Source organism: Bos mutus, chromosome 21, assembly GCF_027580195.1.
Source record: "Bos mutus isolate GX-2022 chromosome 21, NWIPB_WYAK_1.1, whole genome shotgun sequence".
NCBI classification, from domain to species: Eukaryota; Metazoa; Chordata; class Mammalia; order Artiodactyla; family Bovidae; genus Bos; species Bos mutus.
Window position 1 is genome coordinate 33,171,065 of NC_091637.1, and position 18,577 is coordinate 33,189,641.

Here is an 18,577-nt window from a genome sequence, read left to right on the forward strand (position 1 = left end):
AATCATTAAAGGCTTCCATGAAGGGGCTTCTGTAGGGTCAGAGAATTGAGTTATGTAGCTGCGTGGGGACTCCTGAACCTATTTCTTTATCTACAAAGGGATAATTCTTGTCATTTAAATAAGGTCATGTGATTGCAGCCAGTTAAGCTGACTGTGCTGTCTTCCCCACTTCCCCACGGGGGCCTGGTGTGCAGTGGCTGCAAATAGCACCCTCCTCGGTAGTGTATGCAGTGTGTTGCTGCACAGGTTGCCCTAACGGACCTTGGAGATAGCCCTTTCCAGTGGACGTTCATGACTGCCATGCTGTCATCAGTCTAAGCTCCAGACTTGTATGTTAGGTGCCTTTGGAAAGCCCCAGGGCACAGTGACCGGGGTCCACACTGGCCAAGTCATAATGTCCATTCATACCAGGCTTCAGAACAAGGAGCATGTGATTGAGGCCCTCTGCAGGACCAAGTTCAAGTTCCTTGGCCGCCAGAAGATCCATATCTCCAAGAATTGGGGACTTGCTAAGTTTAATGAAATTGAAAACATGGTGGCAGAAAAGTGGCTCTTCTTGAATGGTTGTAGTTAGATACATCTAACTACATCCCTAATCGTGGCCCTCTGGACAAGTGGTGGGCCGTGCACTCACGAGAGCCTTGGTGCTGCCCCTCCTTACTCATGCTCACCAGTAGATCCTGCTTTCCTGTCAAGGAAATGTAGAAAGCAGCCAGTGCCATGCCAAGCTTCCAATTATTGTTCAGTCAGTAGTGTGAATTGCAGAGACATTCGCAGTAAAGTTACTTCAAAGCATCAACATTTATAAAATTTTTGCTAGGCACTAATTTTTCTGGATCCTCTGGGTAAGTCATTGTCCGTCAGGGGCCTTAGGATATAGGGTAACCAGATGTGTAAACAAGTAAATTATGGAGGTGTATGCAAGATTTAGAGATGGCAGAAAGGGGAGGGGAAGGAGAAACATTATGATCGATGTCATAGTATTGGGTGTTCAGGGGTATCAACTATCCTGGGCACCATTCTAAGCTCTTCATATGCTTATCACAGTTTTCGTAGCATCTCTGGGGTTACACTGTTATACCCTTTTTATGTATATATTTTAAAGTTTATTTGTTTTTGGCTGCGCTGGGTCTTCATTGCTGTGTGCAGGCCTTCTGTAGCCGTGGCAAGTAGGGGCTACTCTTGCGGTGTGCAAGCTTCTCGTTGGGTGGTTTCTCGTGGAGCATGGGGTCTAGGCATGCAGATGTCAATAGTTGTGGGCTTAGTTGCCCTGTCGCATGTGGGATCTTCCCAGGCCAGGGATCAAACGCGTGTCCCCAACACTGGCAGGCAGATTCCTATCCCCTGTGCCGCCAGGGAAGTCCCAGAGTTTTAAGAGTTTAAGTTCAAACTAAGGGCTAGGGAGTCTGGAGCCATCACATTACGGTCTGACACCTGAGTTTTGATCAAGGTACCAGTTTGTCATTTTAAAAACTGAATTGGTCTCTGCAAATGTGACTTTTTTGCTATTATATGCTCTTTGCCATTTCATAGCCACAAGTGTCTAGCCAGGCAAGGAACGAGTTGGATTTCAGTGTATCCACCATCCTGCTTGAATTCAGTGTATCAAAGCTAAGTTAGTTATTCACTGTCACCCATATCTTTTACTCCTTAGTTTCCCATTTCTTTCAGTGGAATCACTATTCTTTTAAGTGTCCAGCGTGAAACTTTGTGGCCATCTTTCCCTCTTCCTTCTCATAAAAATTCATGACTAGAAAGAACCCTGGAGGCCATTTTTTTCTAATTTAATAGCACACTGATTCCTTCTGCAGCAGTTTTGACAAGGAGTTTACCTCTATCCTCAGTATTCATTGACTCCAGATTCTCTTCTTCATGTGTGGCCCTTGAAATTGTCATGATCTTCTAGTTTATGGTGCTACTCTGCAGGCTCCCTTTGTCTCTTGAAATCAGTTCTGCATAATGTCATCCTGTATGAAACAACCTGACATCTGGCCCGCCCACCGTTCTAAGCGAGTCCTGCGGTAGGCCTTGGGCTCCTGCCACACCCATTCCAGCCCCTGGAACTTTGTTCGTAGCCCCTCCCCCACCCTGGGTGTGCTCTCTCTTTTATCTTTGTGACTAGGATTCTGCCTGTCTTTCAAGTGTGGTTCAGATTGAGGATTTGACACTTCCTGCAACTCCTGGCTTGAAATCCACATTTTACACTTGTGGTCAGGATTGTGTTCTCTGATATTTGTACATATATTTTTTTTCTTCCAGCTAGATTGTAAGACTAAGAATGTGGTTTGTTCTCATATTCTTTTTATTTATTCTGTTTCCTGCCGTTCCCCACCCTACCACTGGCTTGATGTATTACTACATTTGTAAACATTTGTTGATCATGTTTGGATCTTTCTTTTTTCTCCCCGACTTAAAAAAAAATTTTATCTATTTGTGGTTGTGCTGGATCTTGGTTGTGGCCATGTGGGATCTAGTTCCCTGATCATGCTCTTCATTGGGAGCGTGGAGCGTGGAGTCCCAGCCACACTGGACCACTAGGGAAGTCCCTCCCCAACTTTTTATATTGAAAAAAATCAGAATTTCAGAGCAGTTACTAGAATAATAGAATGAACAAATGTGTGTCCTTCATTTAGATGCACCAGTTAACATTTTGCTACATTTACTTTATAGAAATACATAAACACACACCCCTGAACAACTTGAGATTTAGTTCATTATATTTTGTTTTTTACATTTCACCCCTACTTACGTATGTATTCAACAGGATGTTGCTCTCTCCAGTCACACTACAAGTTTGCTCTCAGAAAATTTAAAATTAATACAGACGTATTATCTAGTATGCAAAGCTTTGCTGTTGTCCCAATTATGTCCTTTATAGTTGTATTTTTAATCAACCGTTGTGTGTTACATTTATTTGTCAGATCTCTTTCGTGTCCTTTAATCAGGATAGTTCCCACAACTTTTGTTGTCTTTTGTGATACTGACGTTTGTGAAGAGTCTAGACCAGTTGATTTGTAGAATACCCCTTAGTTTGGATATATTGTTTCATTCTGATGTGTTTCGTGTTAAACATTTTTCCAGGAGTTTGGTGGCGCTCTGTCTCTTGTGGGGTGTCACATCATAAGAGGACACAGCATCAGTTTGTCCTTCCCTGAGGCAAGTTTGATCTCTTGGTAAGGTGTTGTCCAACAGATTTCTTCTTTGTAAAGATACTTTCCCCTTTGTAATCAGTGAGTCATCTTTGTTAGGAAGTCCTTTACCTCTTGAGTCCAAAGCTTGTTCCACTAGAGCTTTAACCTGAAGGAATGAGGTCCAGTGAGGCTAGGAGGTTGGTCTTGTTGTTAATGGGGGAAGGAACAAGTGGGGAGTCAGAAACATCTTACCCACACTTGCCTTTGGTTACAGCTGGACTCTTATCCAGCTGCAGAATGGAATGCCCCGAGGCTGTTGCACAGGTTTCCTTCCCATTCATTCGTGAATTCAACACACACTTCTGTAGCCCCTCCACTAGGCACTGTGCTAGCACTGAAGGCACAGTGGGAAAGGGGATATGGCAGTGAACAAGGCAGAGTCACTGCCCTCATGGAGCTTACAGTCTAGCAGAGTAGATAGTCCAAAAGGAAGGCAAAAGTTACTTACAAATTGTATTAAGCACAATGAAGGAAGTAAGCAACATGCTGAGACTGGGGGATATTTAAACTGAGACCTGAAGAAGGAAGAATCAGCCATGTGTGGTGTGGAGGAGCATTGAAAGAGAGAGGAGAATGCCAGAAGAGGGAAAGCATGTGAGGGAACGAGCTTCCTAGGCCCACAAGGAACCTGGAATACTCAGGACCCAGAGGCAGCCAGATGCCTGGAGCCTCTGGGGTTGAGTTCCAAGGTAAAGGAGCTGTAGTATGCGGGGCCAGATCATGGGAGGCCTTGTGGACTCTTATAAAGAATATTAGGAGTACTTAGCTTTCTTGTAACAAATTCTTCTTTCAAAGATACACCTGACACCAAATTGCGTTTTATGGCAGCCTTAATATACGTCTTCAGGGGCTGTCTGTACATTGTGGGTCTGAAGGTGTGAATTTACCAGTGGTTTTATACTCCAAAAAAGAGCTCATGATATCGCCACCCAGTTATGTGACCACCACAGGGTGGAATAAGAATTCATACTCCTAGAGAAATCCCTGTGCCCGTAACTGAGCTCTGCTCCTCATTGATAAGACATGGGATACACACAGCCTTTCCAAGTATGAGGCCCTGCCAGTGTGAGGATTGAGTTTGGATTGGAGAGGACACTTTGCCGTGGGTAACACTTTTCTGTTACGCAACAGAAAGGCTGGGAGGTTTGAAGGAGTGGGAGGGATGTACGTGCAGAGGCTGTGGAGGAAGACCTGACACGGCACTGGAAGGCTTCTGAGGGTGGGGAAGTACATGGAGGGTGTGAGGGCATGTCCGCGTGTCCTTAAGGGAGGGAAAGGCCCCAGATGGTGTGTGCTGAAAGGAGCAGTGTGAAAGAGACAGAGACATGAAGAAGGGGCAGCGTACATGACGCTGGGCCTCGGGGCTTCACGGCCCTGCCTCCCCGTCTGTGGGGCGAGCTGTGCGGGGAGGAAGTGTCTTCTCTCCTGGCCTGTACTGGGTGTGCTTAAGCCGTTTTCCTTGATACCCTAAGGTTAATCAGATCCTAAGAAGGGCTCTGCTTGTCACGAACTGGCTATAATTATCTCTCTCTTATTTCACCGACAGCTGTAAAGAACATATTAATATTAAGAGAAGCCCTACCCACTACTGTTATTGCCTTGGTTCCCAAACAATTAACATCCACCTTCCAACCCAAACATAATTGGGCTTGGCCCGTGTTCAGGCTTCTGCAGTGTTATTGTTCGCACTTCACACGCTAGGTTCTTGGTGTCCTTCCTTCGGAGTTTATTTTATTCCCTCTGCTTGTTTCTGATAAGCCAGTCTGCCTGTTGGACTTTGTGCGTAAATGTTGAAAAGGAACATTTTGTGGTGCTGGCATGTTCCTTTTAGAGAAACAGAGTAGGGTACAGTGAAGTCCTGGACGCTGTGACTGGTAGACTGAACAGAAAGGATTCCTGGCCAGATCTTTCCCTGGGCTACAAAATGTGCCAGTTCATCAGGGCCCCTTCCCCTTGGCACACATCAGTGAGATGTAATAGACACGGTTTCCGGCTGCAGTAGCCAGCCGTCTAGAGTAGGGTAAGCTCTCCTCCCGCTGTGCCATCAGCCTTGTACCTCTAGGAACTGTGAGGAGAAAGCAGAAAATGCTCAGTCTGCCCTCGGAGAGCCCTCAGAACTGGAGACGAGGCACCTGCACGTGTAGCACAAGACCTAGTTCCAGAAAGAAAGTTCAATTAGTGGAGGGGCAGGCACAGGATGCACTGCCCTGGCCTGTTTCAGATTCGCCAGAAAGGGAATAAGTAGGCAAAGAGCTGCACGGACTGGAGGGAAAGCTCGCCTTTGCGTGACTCTGCAGGTGAAGAGGGTGTTTGAAGTAGGCAGGTGCGTGACTTGTCTGACAGGTTTAGGGTTGTTAGTGTCTTAGGATTCCTGAGAATTCATTCACCCTTTTCCACACTGCTATCAGTGGTTCCCAATTAGTTCTGATAATATGTGCATGTCTGAAACCGACCATAATAAATGGCTGTTTAATCGGCTGTTGACATGCAATCAGGCTACAGCCCCCAGCATCAGCATCTGGGGTGTCAATGGCTCACTTTTCAGAAGGGGCAAGGGGCGAGGCGAGGCTCACTGCCTGTCATGTCTGCTCCCAGCAGGATTAGGACTCAGACAGGTGGAGGAGCTCAGTTAACCAACAGGACAGTGTTCGTTTTGACATGGAGATGGTTTTTATTATTACATTATTATTTTGCCTTTCCTTGAGAGAATACAGACATGGGTACTGTAAGTTCAGTCTTTATGCTTGGGTTTCTGTTGTTAAAATGTATAGCCACAGCCTGATTCTCTGTGGTTTTAGGGATCTATGTAGGCAGGACTGGATAATGGATAGAACCTCAGGAAATTTCTCCTGAAATCATCAGTGAGGAAGAGAAATTTTTCTGTAGAGGGCTCTGGAACCAACAGGATGGCGATGAACTTTCTGATGAAAACTTCTGCCTTAGAGTTCAGTCACACAAGAAACGGTAGATTGGCATCATTTATACGTTTGAGTACCTGATGAGATCTTGCCTCTATTGGTAAATAAATACAGCTGAGATGACAGAACTGAGGTGGGGGTCGAGGAAGGAAGAGGCTTATATCCCTACTTTGAGGGGTTTACATTCCAGTACAGATGAGGACACAGGATCTAAAAAGGCACCTGAGGGACTTCCATGAGAGTCCAGTGGTTAAGACTCCACGCATCCAATCCAGGGGCCCCAGAGTACATCCCTGGTCAAGGAACTAGATCCCACATGCCAGCAGCCAAATACATTTTTAAAGTGGTGTGGGGGGCATGTGATCCATCCAGACAAAACTAGATACATGCAAAATCCCTTGATAACTTGCTGATTGGAACCTGTGTTTCTGTCTCTGAGCCCAGGGCTCACTGGCAGAGAGTTTGCTCCCTTGGCAGTCCAGTATCTTTAACCTTTGTAAGGTGGCATTGGAGATCAAGGCAAAAGATCACAGTTTTTGACTTTGCTGTTTCTTTCCTATCCTGGTTTTCTGGGCTCTGAAACAGCACCTTGCTCCTGGACATGTAATGCTATAGACTTCTTCAAGTGTACCGAGCTGCTGAAGACTTTGACCTCGTAAAACCAAGTGTTTTTGATGGTGTACTTTCAGTGACTGTGGTTTTCCCTAACCTTTATTAGTTGCAATTCGTTTATAGTGAGTAAAAGATTTCTTCTCAGTAGCTTAAAGCAAACCATAGGTTACTTTCCATGTACTCTTTCTCTTTGGTAAGAGTTTTAGGTTACAGTCACCCAAAGGGGGAGAAAACAACAAATTATTCAAGAAAGCAAGTTTCTAGTTGAATTTCTTTGGCCAAACAGAAGGGCTAAGTAGAGGAGAGTAGGAGGAAGAGGATGTGGGGAGCAGATGGGGTGAACAGGTCATCCTGCCTGAAAATTGAATAGCGCGGACCAGAGGGTCAGGAGGGTTAGCGAGTGTCTTTTCCACTCTAGGCAAGAATAAGGGGTCTGCTTATGAGGAAAAACCTCACAGCCAGGAGGGGCATTTCCCCTACTTTGAGAAAAGCATGTTGTAATGTGGTTGGCAGCCTTTTCTTGATAGTACCAGGTACATGTTGGTGGATTTGGCCTCTTCATGGTCTAAAGGTAAACTTCTAAGAGAGGTTAAGTTCACCCCGGCTCTGTGGTAGCCTGAACAGGTTGTTACGTAGTTCCACATCGACTGCTTGAGCTCTGGAGAGCTGCATAGCATGCCTTTGTCTTGGACTATGCAAATGGGCTGAAGAGGGTCAGTCTTAAAGTCTTGGCTTTCGCGGATCAACTTCACTATTTGAAGAACTGGTTTCCTGTAATCACTTTGCCTTTTTCCTCACCTCCTTTCAAACTGCAGACTCTGGCCTGGTTGTCCCAAGTATTTCCTACGAGCTGCATAAAAAGCTGTTGGCTGTGGCTGAGAAGCATGGCTTGACTCTGGAGCGGAGACTGGAGATGACAGGCGTGTGTGCCAGTCAGATGGCATTGACCCTGCTCGGAGGACCCAACAGGTAAATGCCCGAAGGAGGGGGGGTGGGGGTGAGTGTGGGATGATGCTGCTCTGCCTCGGCGCCCCCATGGTGCCTCACACACGCAGGGGTTCTGCTGCTGCTCCTCTAACGCGAGTCTCTGTAAAGTCACTTGCCGGGACGCCACACAGCGTTTGTTTGCCGCTCTCACCCTGTCCTGGGAGTCCTTGTTATTCTTCCAGTGCTTACGCATGCTCAGTCGTGTCTGACTCTTTGTGACCCCACGGACTATAGCCCTCCCTCCAGCTCCTCTCTCCATGAGGATTCTCCAGGCAAAAATACGGGAGTGGGTTGCCATGCCCTCCTCCAGGGGATCTTCCCGACTCAGGGATTGAACCCGTGTCTCTTAATGTCTCCTGCATTGTTGGCAGGTGGATTTTTTTTTACCACTAGCACCACCTGGGAAGCCTCTTCTCCAACAAACCACTCTTTGATTCTTCCTTCCTGGAAGCAGTTGACTCTAAGACTCCTGCCAACTAGCAGAGGCTTGCCTTCTAACCTCTAGAGACCCAGTTTTGGTACAGCTGAGTGATAGGGAACTGCTGAGGGTACTTCAGTAATGCTGTTGCTGCTACTGCTAAGTCACTTCAGTCGTGTCCGACTCTGTGTGACCCCATAGATGGCAGCCCACCAGGCTCCCCCGTCTCTGGGATTCTCCAGGCAAGAACACTGGAGTGGGTTGCCATTTCCTTCTCCAGTGCATGAAAGTGAAAAGTGAAAGTGAAGTCGCTCAGTTGTGTCCGACTCCTAGCGACCCCATGGACTGCTGCCCACCAGGCCCCTCCGTCCATGGGGTTTTCCAGGCAAGAGTACCTGAGTGGGTTGCCATTGCTATAACATGATTAGTTTTGTGTTTAAAAACTTTGGCTGAGTAGATTAGCAGAGACAAGATTGGAGGCCATGAGACCAGTTAGAAAATTGTAACAGAAAACTGAGCCAGGGGCCAGGTGATGATAGTCCCAAGTAGGGAAGAGGGGATCAGAGGAGTAGATAGATGAGGGAGCTTTTTAAGGTAAAATCAAGAGGCAGGGTATTGAGTGGATATGAAAGGTGATTGAAAATAAAGTGTCAGTGATCACTGAGCTTAAAGCGTCCTAGCCTGAACGCTGGGCTAGACAGTGACAGCAGTCACTATGATAAGGAATGTGGGAAGAGGAGCAGGCATGGAGGAGGTGGTAGGTTTTGTTTTGGATATGTTGAGTTTAGGACTGTGAGACATGCAGATGGACTACTAGCAATCTGGATCTGAAGTTTAGAAAAAGGTCTGAGCAGAAGATAGAGATCGGAAGTCATCAGCTGGTATGTGGTATAAGAATAGGCAGGCTCCGTTAAGGAGAAGGTGTGAAGAGTGGAAAGGGCCTGGGGTGGAATTCTGGGAAACATCAGCATTAAAGCCTAGTTAAGAGATGAGCCTTCCAGAATAGCTAAGAAAGTTTAAAGCCAGAGAGGTAAGAGAACCAAGAGGGCAAGGCTTAAGAACCAAAGAAATAGTGTTTAAGGAATAAAGGAATGGTTAGCAGTGGTGATGCTGAGCGAGCAAGCACATTTAAGGTTGAAGGTGTCTGCTGGATTTGTCAGCGAAGAGGAGGACATTGCTAGTCTTGTGGGAGAGTTGTGGCTAAGGTGATCCACACTGACAGTGAGGTTCCCCTCCTTGCTTCTCCACCCCTCTCCCTGTAGAGTTGTGTTCATCCACCTTGCCCCTTGACTTAGGCCTGCTTTCCTACCCGGATCTCTGGCCTGGCCTGGGGAAGAGCCAATGGAGACCGCAAAGGAGGAAATAGTGCAAGTTGCCCTCTGCAGTATATCATGCTCTTGGGTCTGCTGACCGTTGAACCTCCTCCCAGAGCAGCCACTGGGGCAACCCTTGGAATAAGCTCTTCCTGGAAGTATTTGAGGCCATTAAGTGGCTTCCCAGAAATAGCAGTTTGGGGGCAGGACCTGAATGTCCTTCTTAAGTCCATTCCTCTTTGTGGAATGGACTTCTTGTGGTTGACTATCCTTGTGCCTGTCTGTTCTTTCAGTGTCTGAGCTCTCAGAAGGGCCAACAGTACTGTTCTTTGCAACAGTTGCTGGCTTTCCTTTGAGGAAGATACCTCCGTAATCACTTTCACGTATGTTAATTGTTCAGTCATGTCCGTCTCTTTGAGACCCATGGACTGCAGCACACCAGGCTTCCCTGTCCTTCACCGACTCCTGGAGCTTGCTCAAATTCATGTTCATTGAGTTGGTGGTGCCATCCAACCATCTTGTCCTCTGTTGTCCCCTTCTCCTCCTGCCTTCAATCTTTCCCAGCATCTGTCTTTTCTAATGAGTTGGCTCTTCGCATCAGGTGGCCAAAATATTGGAACTTCAGCTTCAGCATCAGTCCTTCCAATGAATATTCAGGGTTGATGTCCTTTAGGATTGACTGGTTTGATCTCCTTGCAGTCCAAGGGACTCTCAAAAGTCTTCTCCAATACCACAGTTCAAAAACATGAGTTCTTTGCACCTTCTTTATGGTCCAGCGCTCACATCCATACATGACTACTGGAAAAACCATAGCTGACTAGACAGACCTTTGTTGGCAAAGTAATGTCTGCTTTTTAGTACACTGTCTAGGTTTGTCATAGCTTTTGTTCCAAGGAGCAAGCGTCTTTTAGTTTCATGGCTGCAGTCACTATCTGCAGTGATTTTGGAGCCCAAGAGAATAAAGTCTCACTGTTTCCATTATTTCCCCATCTATTTGCCATGAAGTGATGGGACTGGATGCCATGATCTTAGTTTTTTGAATGTTGAGTTTTAAGTCAGCTTTTTCACTCTCCTCTTCCACGTTCATCAAGAGGCTCTTTAGTTCCTCTTTGCTTTCTTTGCCATAAGGGTGGTATCATCTGCATATCTGAGGTTATTGATATTTCTCCCAGCAGTCTTGATTCCAGCTTGTACTCACCAACCCAGCATTTCGCATGATGTACCCTGCATATAAGTTAAATAAGCAGGGTGACAGTATACAGTCTTGACGTACTCCTTTCCTAATTTGGAAGCAGTCCGTTGTTCCATGTCCAGTTCTAACTGTTGCTTCCTGACCTGCATACAGATTTCTCAGGAGTCAGGTAAGGTGGTCTGGTATAGCCATCTCTTTAAGAATTTTCCACAGTTTGTTGTAATCCACACAGTGTAGTCAATGAAGTGTAGCTTTGGTGTAGTCAGTGAAGCAGAAGTAGATGTTTTTCTGGAACTCTCTTGCTTTTTCTATGATCCAGTGGATGTTGGTGATTTGATCTCTGGTTCCTCTGCCTTTTCTAAATCCAGCTTGAACATCTGGAAGTTCTCAGTTCACATACTGTTGAAGCCTTGCTTGGAGAATTTTGAGCATTACTTTGCTAGCCTGTGAGATGAGTGCAATTGTGCGGTAGTTTGAGCATTCTTTGGCACTGCCTTTCTTTGGGATTGGAATGAAAACTGACCTTTTCCAGTCCTGTGGCCACTGCTGAGTTTTCCAAATTTGCTGGCATATTGAGCGCAACACTTTAACAGCATCATCTGCAGAGTGATGTGAAGTACCATGGTATGTTAAGTATCATGCATTTTTTCACTGTGCCTTCACAATAGCATTTAATTTGCTCCTCGTTGCTTCACCTTGAAGGTAAATAGTAGACTGGGTTTTAAAATGAGCAAGCTAGGGCTCAAGAGAGCAGAAAGACTTGGCCCACGTGACACTGGTGGTTCACGGTGAAGCTCGGTCTCCAGTGCCTGGACTCTGACCCCTGCTGTTGGGTCTGTGGGTGTTGTGGTCTGTCTTGAGTTCTCGGATGGGGCATGCCTCTGTGAGAGGAAGCGTTCATTTAGGGAATAAACCCGGGGGAGTCAGATGAACTCTGCAGTTATCTGTGAGCAGGGAGAAGTACTCACCATATTGCCTTACGATGCAAACATGGTGGGGAGAAATGAATGACTTGGTGTATATGAAAGTACACCACCAAATTCCCCTGAATTTATTTGGAGAGTGAGGGTTTCCTCTTTGGCTTGACAACATCTGTCTTCCTCTCTTTGGGGAAAACCCATAAGTGACTGTCCCTGCTCCACCCCAAGCAGGGACCTAAGCCTCTTTCTGGCTGTTCATCTCCCCTGCCTTCCTGCCTGGAGGCAGACAACACTGTCTGGGAGTTGGGCATAGCTCTAGGGCTAATTTTAACCCCCTTATTTACGGCTTCTCTGAGACCAGAGGGGTCTCAGCCTTTCTTTTGGGTTGGGGGGGGTGTCTCCACTTTGAATGGCGTAAAGCTGAAAGTGACTTCATCAGAAGTGAGTGTCCAAGGCAGCTCCCAGCCGGGAAGCCCTTAGCCGTCTGCCTTCTCTGTGACCGGAACTATGATACCAGCATCAGTTGAGCCCTTTCTGTGTCGGTTCCTGTTCAGAGTGCTTTACATCCATTCATCTACCCAGCAGTCTATGAAATAAAGTAGCTCCAGCGTTGCCCTTATTAGCTTACTGGCAGCTCAGAGACGAGAACTTGGACTGGCAACTAATTGAGTATGATTTACAACTACCCTCTTTGGTACTTGCTGTGAGTCTCTTAGGAGTTGAGCCAGAGTAATCCTAGAAGGAGTGGGTCAGAGATTCGTAAGTGAAGGGCTCTCTGGGCAGGTGAAGTAGTTTGAGCAGAACCAAGAAAGAACCTTCAGGTGCAAGAGAGAGTGATGAGACCAGTCTTGCTGCAGCAGAGCAGGCACATTGGGGAAGAAGAGTCAAGAAGGCTGCAGAGGTGGAAAACCTCTTTGCCGAGAAGTGTTTGATGTAATAGGTCCTACAGTGAGAACAAAGTGTTCTTGGTTGGAAAGCAGTGTTCTGGCACTGCTGGTTTACGGAACAAGGTCAAGTGAACTGCCTAGTGTATGCTAAGCCACCTCAGTCGAGTCTGACTCTTTGCGACTCTGTGGACTGTAGCCTGCCAGGCTCTTCTGTCCACGGGATTCTCCAGGCAAGACTACTGGAGTGGGTTGCCATGCCCTCCTCCAGGGGATCTTCCCGACCCGGGGATCGAACCCAGGTCTCATGTCTCCTGAATTGGCAGGTGGGTTCTTTACCACTAGCGCCACCTAAGAGGACACAAAGATGAAGTGTGGGCCAGTGGGAAGGCCACCCTGTGAGCTTGGCCTGTAGTGGATTTTGTCCATCCCCTCTAGAACCTTGGCCCTGAGAGCAGCAGGTGCCAGGGGGTGTCCGGTATAGGGGGCAAAGGTTTGGCAAGTCTCGGCTGGTGATGTTCTTTACCTTCTGTTCCAGGCTGAATCCCAAGAATGTTCACCAGAGGCCTGCAGTGGCCCTGCTGTGTGGGCCTCACGTGAAGGGGGCTCAGGGCATCAGTTGTGGAAGGCACCTAGCCAACCACGATGTCCAGGTCATCCTCTTTCTGCCCAACTTCGTGAAGATGCTGGAATCCATTACCAATGAGCTGTCTCTCTTCAGCAAGACCCAGGGCCAACAAGTGTCTAGCCTTAAAGGTGAGCCCTCGCACAGGGTTGGGGAGCCCTCAGTGCTTTCTTGGTCTGGTGGCGCCGCCCAGTGGCGACAGGCGGAAAAAGAGTAAAGAGCGCTTTGCTCATGAGTAGTAGTAGAGTCTGATCTGATCTGAGTATTAGAGTCTTAAGGAAATAAATACCTTTGGTGTCGACTTGCCTACTTCCCATCCCTTCACCTTCTTCCTCCTCCCACCACTCAGATGGAGAGGTGGGTATCCATTTATTCGTTTCACAGATAAGTACAGAATGGGTGCTGTTGCTGACACTGGGGATATGGCGATAGATTTTTATTTTTTCTTAATCCATGCTTTTGTGGAGCTTACATTCTGGTTAGGACAGATGACAAGTGACATTTCTCTCAGGTCAGATGGTAGTAAGTGTTATGGAGACAAATAAAACAGGGAAGGGAACTCGAGAATGTTGGAGGGTTGGGTGGAGGGAAGCAGTAGACTTAGACATTTCAGGGTCTGTCATACAGGGCCTGTGGGTCTTTATGTAAGGTTTGAACTTTGAGATGGAGAGTCACTTTAGGAATAAGTAGCAGAAAGATATAATCCAGCTCGGGTTCCAGACGATCATTACGTCTATTGTTTGAGCGCAGACTGTAGACGTACACAGAATTATTAAGGCTGTTGTAATAATTGGAACGAGAAGTGATGGTGGCTCAGACAGCATGAAAGTGATGAAAGGTGGTTAGTTTCTGAAGCAGTATTGAAGATAAGAGTTTATAGATTGGATGTAAAGGATAAGAGAAAGAGAAGGGTAAGGAATGACTCCAAGGTTCTTGACCTGAGTAACTGGAAGGATGGAGGTGCCATCACAGAGATGGGAAGAGCTGGGGGAGGTTTGGGGAAGAAGAGCAGAAGCCCATTGGATAGGCAGGTGGAAATGTTGATTGATGGAGATGAGTCTGGAGTTAAGTGAAGGGATCCAGTCTGGAGTTACAAGTGTGGGGAGGTGGTATTTAAAGCCGTAATGAGCCTGGATAAGGTATCTTTTAGGAAAAGAGAATAGATAGGTTGTTAGAGTGAGTTCTTTGGATAGAAGTTTAAGGGACCAGCTAAGAGACAGGGAAAGAGTGGTCACTGAAGGAGAAGGAAAGCCTGGAGAGTCTGGTACCTGAAAGACAAGTAAAGAAAAGAGGGTGTGAGCAGCTGTGTCAGCAAGCCTTTCTAGGTTGAGTTCAGATGAAGATTGAGACTTCATCTGAAGTCTTCAGCCACCATCACTTCTCGTTCCAATGATTACCACAGCCTTAATAATTCTGTGTACGTCTGCAGTCTGCACTCAAACAATAGACATAATGATCACCTGGAACCCGAGCTGCATTATATCTTTCTGCTACTTATTCCTAAAGACTCTCCATCTCACTCAGACTCAAAGACTTGACTGCTGGATCCAGCAGTGTGGAAGCCCCTAGTGATCTTGACAGGAGCAGTTTCAAGTGGTATGGTGAAACATGGTCTGATTGGAGTGGGTTGAAGTGAGAACAGGGGAGAAGTGGAGCAAGCAAATGCGGCGCAGAGAAAGGGCCTTTCCAGGGATCAGATGGCAAGATGGGGCCAGAACCTCAGTCTTAACTCGAAGGGAATATGCTATTCCCACTCTCAAAAGCCTCAGGGCTCACAGGGACACCCCCATCCTCACCTGTGGTGGCCTGTTCTGAGACTCTAATTGAGGTATGTCAGTACTTAAGGCTGAGACCTGGGGAGGGATTCTCATATGTGGGTTCCCCCTCTTAAGATCTGTAATATGATGTCCTTTTCCAGGCAGTTATTCTTCCTCAGCTGCCCACAAGGCTTCCTATTCCAGTTGCTCCAGGATGTTTACCCTTGAGTTTGGTCTGATTTCCGCTAGTCTCAGTTTAACCTCTTAGGCTGGTCAGGACTTACGTGCTTATTGAGCCATCTGTTCTTACACTGTGCCAGAGGCTTGGTGAGAGCAGAGAAGCCTTTTTACACACCTGGGAGAAGTGAGAGATTCCTTCCCCATTCTTAAGTTTGGGCTGCAAGAAGGACTCATTTCTATAATAGGGTACCAGCAAGGCCAGGCTGTGGGAGCAGGCCAGCCTGGTGTAGAGTGGGCACGCTCTTGCCTATTCACACTTCTTGGGCCAGACAGCAAATGGCAGTCAGCCCAATTCTCATGAGCCCTGGTCACATCCTCCCCCTCAAGGCTGACTTGGTAATAGAGCCCACCTTCCCAGAGCTTATAATTTACCAGGAAGTTAGATGTGCAGAGGAGGCAGGGGCATCATGTCCTGAGAAGCTCTGCTCACCCAGCAGCACGACAGTGCTTCAGCCTGGGAGCTCCACGAGGACAGTGGTCCATCGGGTTGACATACCCTTGGTCTCCAGCACCTAGCCCAACCAGGTCTTGGAACTCCCAGAGCCTGAGTCCCGGCCCAACCCTGAAAAGCCTGGCCTCTGCAGAGGCATTGGAGTGGTGTCTGAATAAGACACTCTTGGTTGGGGTCACCGAGGTTCTTGTCCCAGCCTGGACTGCTCTCTACTTTATAGGGGTTACAGATGGCACTCTTTCCACCTGCAGATCTGCCCACTAGCCCGGTGGACCTGGTGATCAACTGTCTGGATTGCCCCGAGAATGCCTTCCTGCGGGATCAGCCCTGGTACAAGGCAGCTGTGGCCTGGGCCAACCAGAACCGGGCACCAGTACTCAGCATAGACCCGCCTGTGCATGAAGGTGAACAGGGCATCGATGCCAAGTGGTCACTGGCTCTGGGCCTGCCTCTGCCTCTGGGGGAGCATGCGGGCCGTGTCTATTTGTGCGACATCGGCATTCCCCAGCAGGTCTTCCAGGAGGTGGGCATCAACTACCACTCGCCCTTCGGCTGCAAGTTTGTCATCCCACTGCACTCTGCCTAGAAGGGCTCTGGGTGGGCTGGACCTCGTAGTCCCCTGCTGCTCCTGACACTGAACTTGACAGCGAACGCCTTAAGGATGTGAAGCTTCATGGACCTGTTGTTAAATTTCTTCTCTTTTCATTTTGTTTCTTTGAAAGAACAGATCATATTTAAAACTGACCTGTCACGTGCCCTGAGCCAGGGAAGGCTTTCCCCTTGGGGGCACGGGGCGAGTGGCAGGCTTAAGTGCACAGTGGCTCCAGGCATCTCTACACTCGGCCCCCTGCATGGTCAGGTGCGGCTTTGTTTACAGACATAGGCAGCTCACAGACCGTATGTCAGGTTATAGCCACTGGGCCTGGGCCGACGCCTCACGGGGTGGGTCAGCCCTGTTTGGGGGTCTGTGCTGGCTCTGGTCCAGAGCTTGTGGCTTTGTCTCCCCGCTTCCTCCAGCCAAGCAGCCCTTCCTCTGATCATGTAGAACTGGCTGCACTGCCGCTGTCTGCTAGAGGGCAGACTTGCATTCTCGGTTCAGTTTGAGGGCTTTGAGGCCTTCCCTGAGCCCCATCGCAAGATGATGGGGGCTTTGACCCTTTCTCCTGAGCTGATCAAGTTTTATGCTAGGTTTTTTTTTTCCCCGAGGGTCCTTCCTCGTTTCCACTCCATCACTCTGAGAGGCAGGGAAGGGGGGCAGGGTGGCATCTGAATGGTGTTACTGTATTGGGATTTTTTTTTTTTAACTGTTTTTCTGTTGTCTTCAGCACAGGTAGTATAAGCTTATGTTACTATAGAACCACAGTGCCCATCTTGCCAGCAGTGCCCCCGAATCCCATACTCTCTAGCTGGGGACTGAGCCTTTGCCTAGTCTGGGGCCAGACCCCTCAGGGTGCAGCTTTAATGTTCAGTATTGGGGAGGCCCCTGGGGGAGCCTGGTGCTGAACCAGAAGAGGCTCCCTGGTGCTTCTGTCCTAAGCCACCATTCCCGCCTCCTCTTTGCCTGCACACACACCCCTGCTCTCCTGCCCCCTCTGCCCTTCCCCTGAAATGGTCCCTTGCAGCTGTAGGCGCATGTCCCTCCCACCCCCCAGCTTTTACAGTGTCTGGGCCTTGAACCCTTTGATGGTCCTCTCTAGATGTGTAGGCTCAGGGCCAGCACCCTGTCTCAAAGATGCCAAAATGAGGCTAGTTCTGGATGAGCTAGCTGGTAGGCCTCAGCCTTAGGAACACAGTGCTGCTCAGATCCTAAGGCACTGAGCCCCCAGATGTTCACAGGCTCTGGAAGTTCCCGAGAGGGGCCCTTGCAGAGGCTTGTGCTTTAAAGCCTTTTTTAGGGCTTCAGGCTTCCTTCTGCTCTGTGCCCACCCAGTATGGTTAAGGGGGTGAGTGGAGGGGCTTGATGGATGCAGGGTAGGCCCTGGTACCCTGGGTTTCAGGATACTTATCACTTTCCTTATAGGAGCATAGCTGGGGCAGATTAGGCAGGGCAGAGAGGGCTGGTCCCTCCTGTCCTCCCAGCCTCCCTCAGATGTTAAATTGTCTCCAGCAGTGGAGGGCACCCAGCGACTGTGAATCCTGTGCTGTGTATCCTTCCTGAACCTCTGCTCACTCTCAGGGCCGAGAAGCTCCTGAATGAGGCCCTCTCTCTAAAGGTGGGGCTGTAGTTTGAGGAGCAATGCTGGGTTACAGGCATTTTAGTAAGCAACCACTCAACAGGCTCTGGCTGCCTGTTAATGCGGTGAGGTCTCTTCATTGGGTCCAGTGAAAAACAAGCTAGAACCCTGGCCCAGAAGACTCTACTTGCTCCATTAAGTCACGGTGACCCTGTGGGTGATGGCCTTGTGTTGAGGGGCTAATGGGAGTTGGTGCCCAAGCCTCTATTTTCTCCCCAGGCGGCACTGGAGCCTCTTCCTGCCCTCAGCCTGGGCCTTCCCAGGTGGTAAAGATAGCATGATTCCTCCATCTTCACCTCTTTTCAGAGGCATCCTACCCACAGTGCCCAGTTCCCACGGGGCCCCAGTCAGGTGGCCAAAACTCATTCATGCAGCTCTTGGGGAACCAAAAACCAGCACTAAAATAAAGCTGACGACAGGAATCCTGTGTCCTGTGGTACATTGCTCTGTGGGCTGCAGTGCGCTGAGGCACTGCATCCCCAGCCTTGGGAACCTGCCTTGATCCTCACACTTGATCTCAACAAGCCAGTTACTGGGCATACACAGCCTGATGTCTCGGCCAGAGACAGGGCTGGAAGGAAAGGTAAACCCGGTGGGCCAGTCCTGGCACGTTCTCTGGGGCTGAGAGGCACAGGGGCCAGCAGGGAAGTGGGCGCAGGACAGGCCCAGGTGCCTTTCCGGACTGTTGAGCAGACCTACCGCTGCTCTTCTGGGCTCAGGGGGACACCCGAGCTTCTGGCTAGCCTTTCCGGGCCTGGCCCAGTTCACACGTAGCTCTCCACAAGCGGCACCGCTAAGAAAGACTTTATTAATAAAGTAGGGAGGGGAGAAGGCA

General features: G+C 48.5%; 1 protein-coding gene and 1 pseudogene across 2 annotated transcripts in view; both read left to right on the plus strand.

Annotated features, from left to right (window-relative positions):
- The window catches only part of EDC3 (enhancer of mRNA decapping 3), a 56,630-nt gene extending 38,466 nt beyond the window's left edge, over positions 1-18,164 (plus strand). For both annotated transcript variants that reach the window (XM_070358619.1, XM_070358618.1), the window contains 3 exons: positions 7,537-7,690; positions 12,974-13,191; positions 15,760-18,164. In XM_070358619.1, the coding sequence (XP_070214720.1) occupies positions 7,537-7,690; positions 12,974-13,191; positions 15,760-16,094 (707 nt within the window). In that variant the 3' untranslated portion in view covers positions 16,095-18,164. The remainder of the gene's footprint in view (positions 1-7,536; positions 7,691-12,973; positions 13,192-15,759) is intronic.
- Positions 133-274, plus strand: LOC138984468 (small nucleolar RNA SNORA70; annotated as a pseudogene).
- Positions 18,165-18,577: the final 413 nt, after the last annotated feature.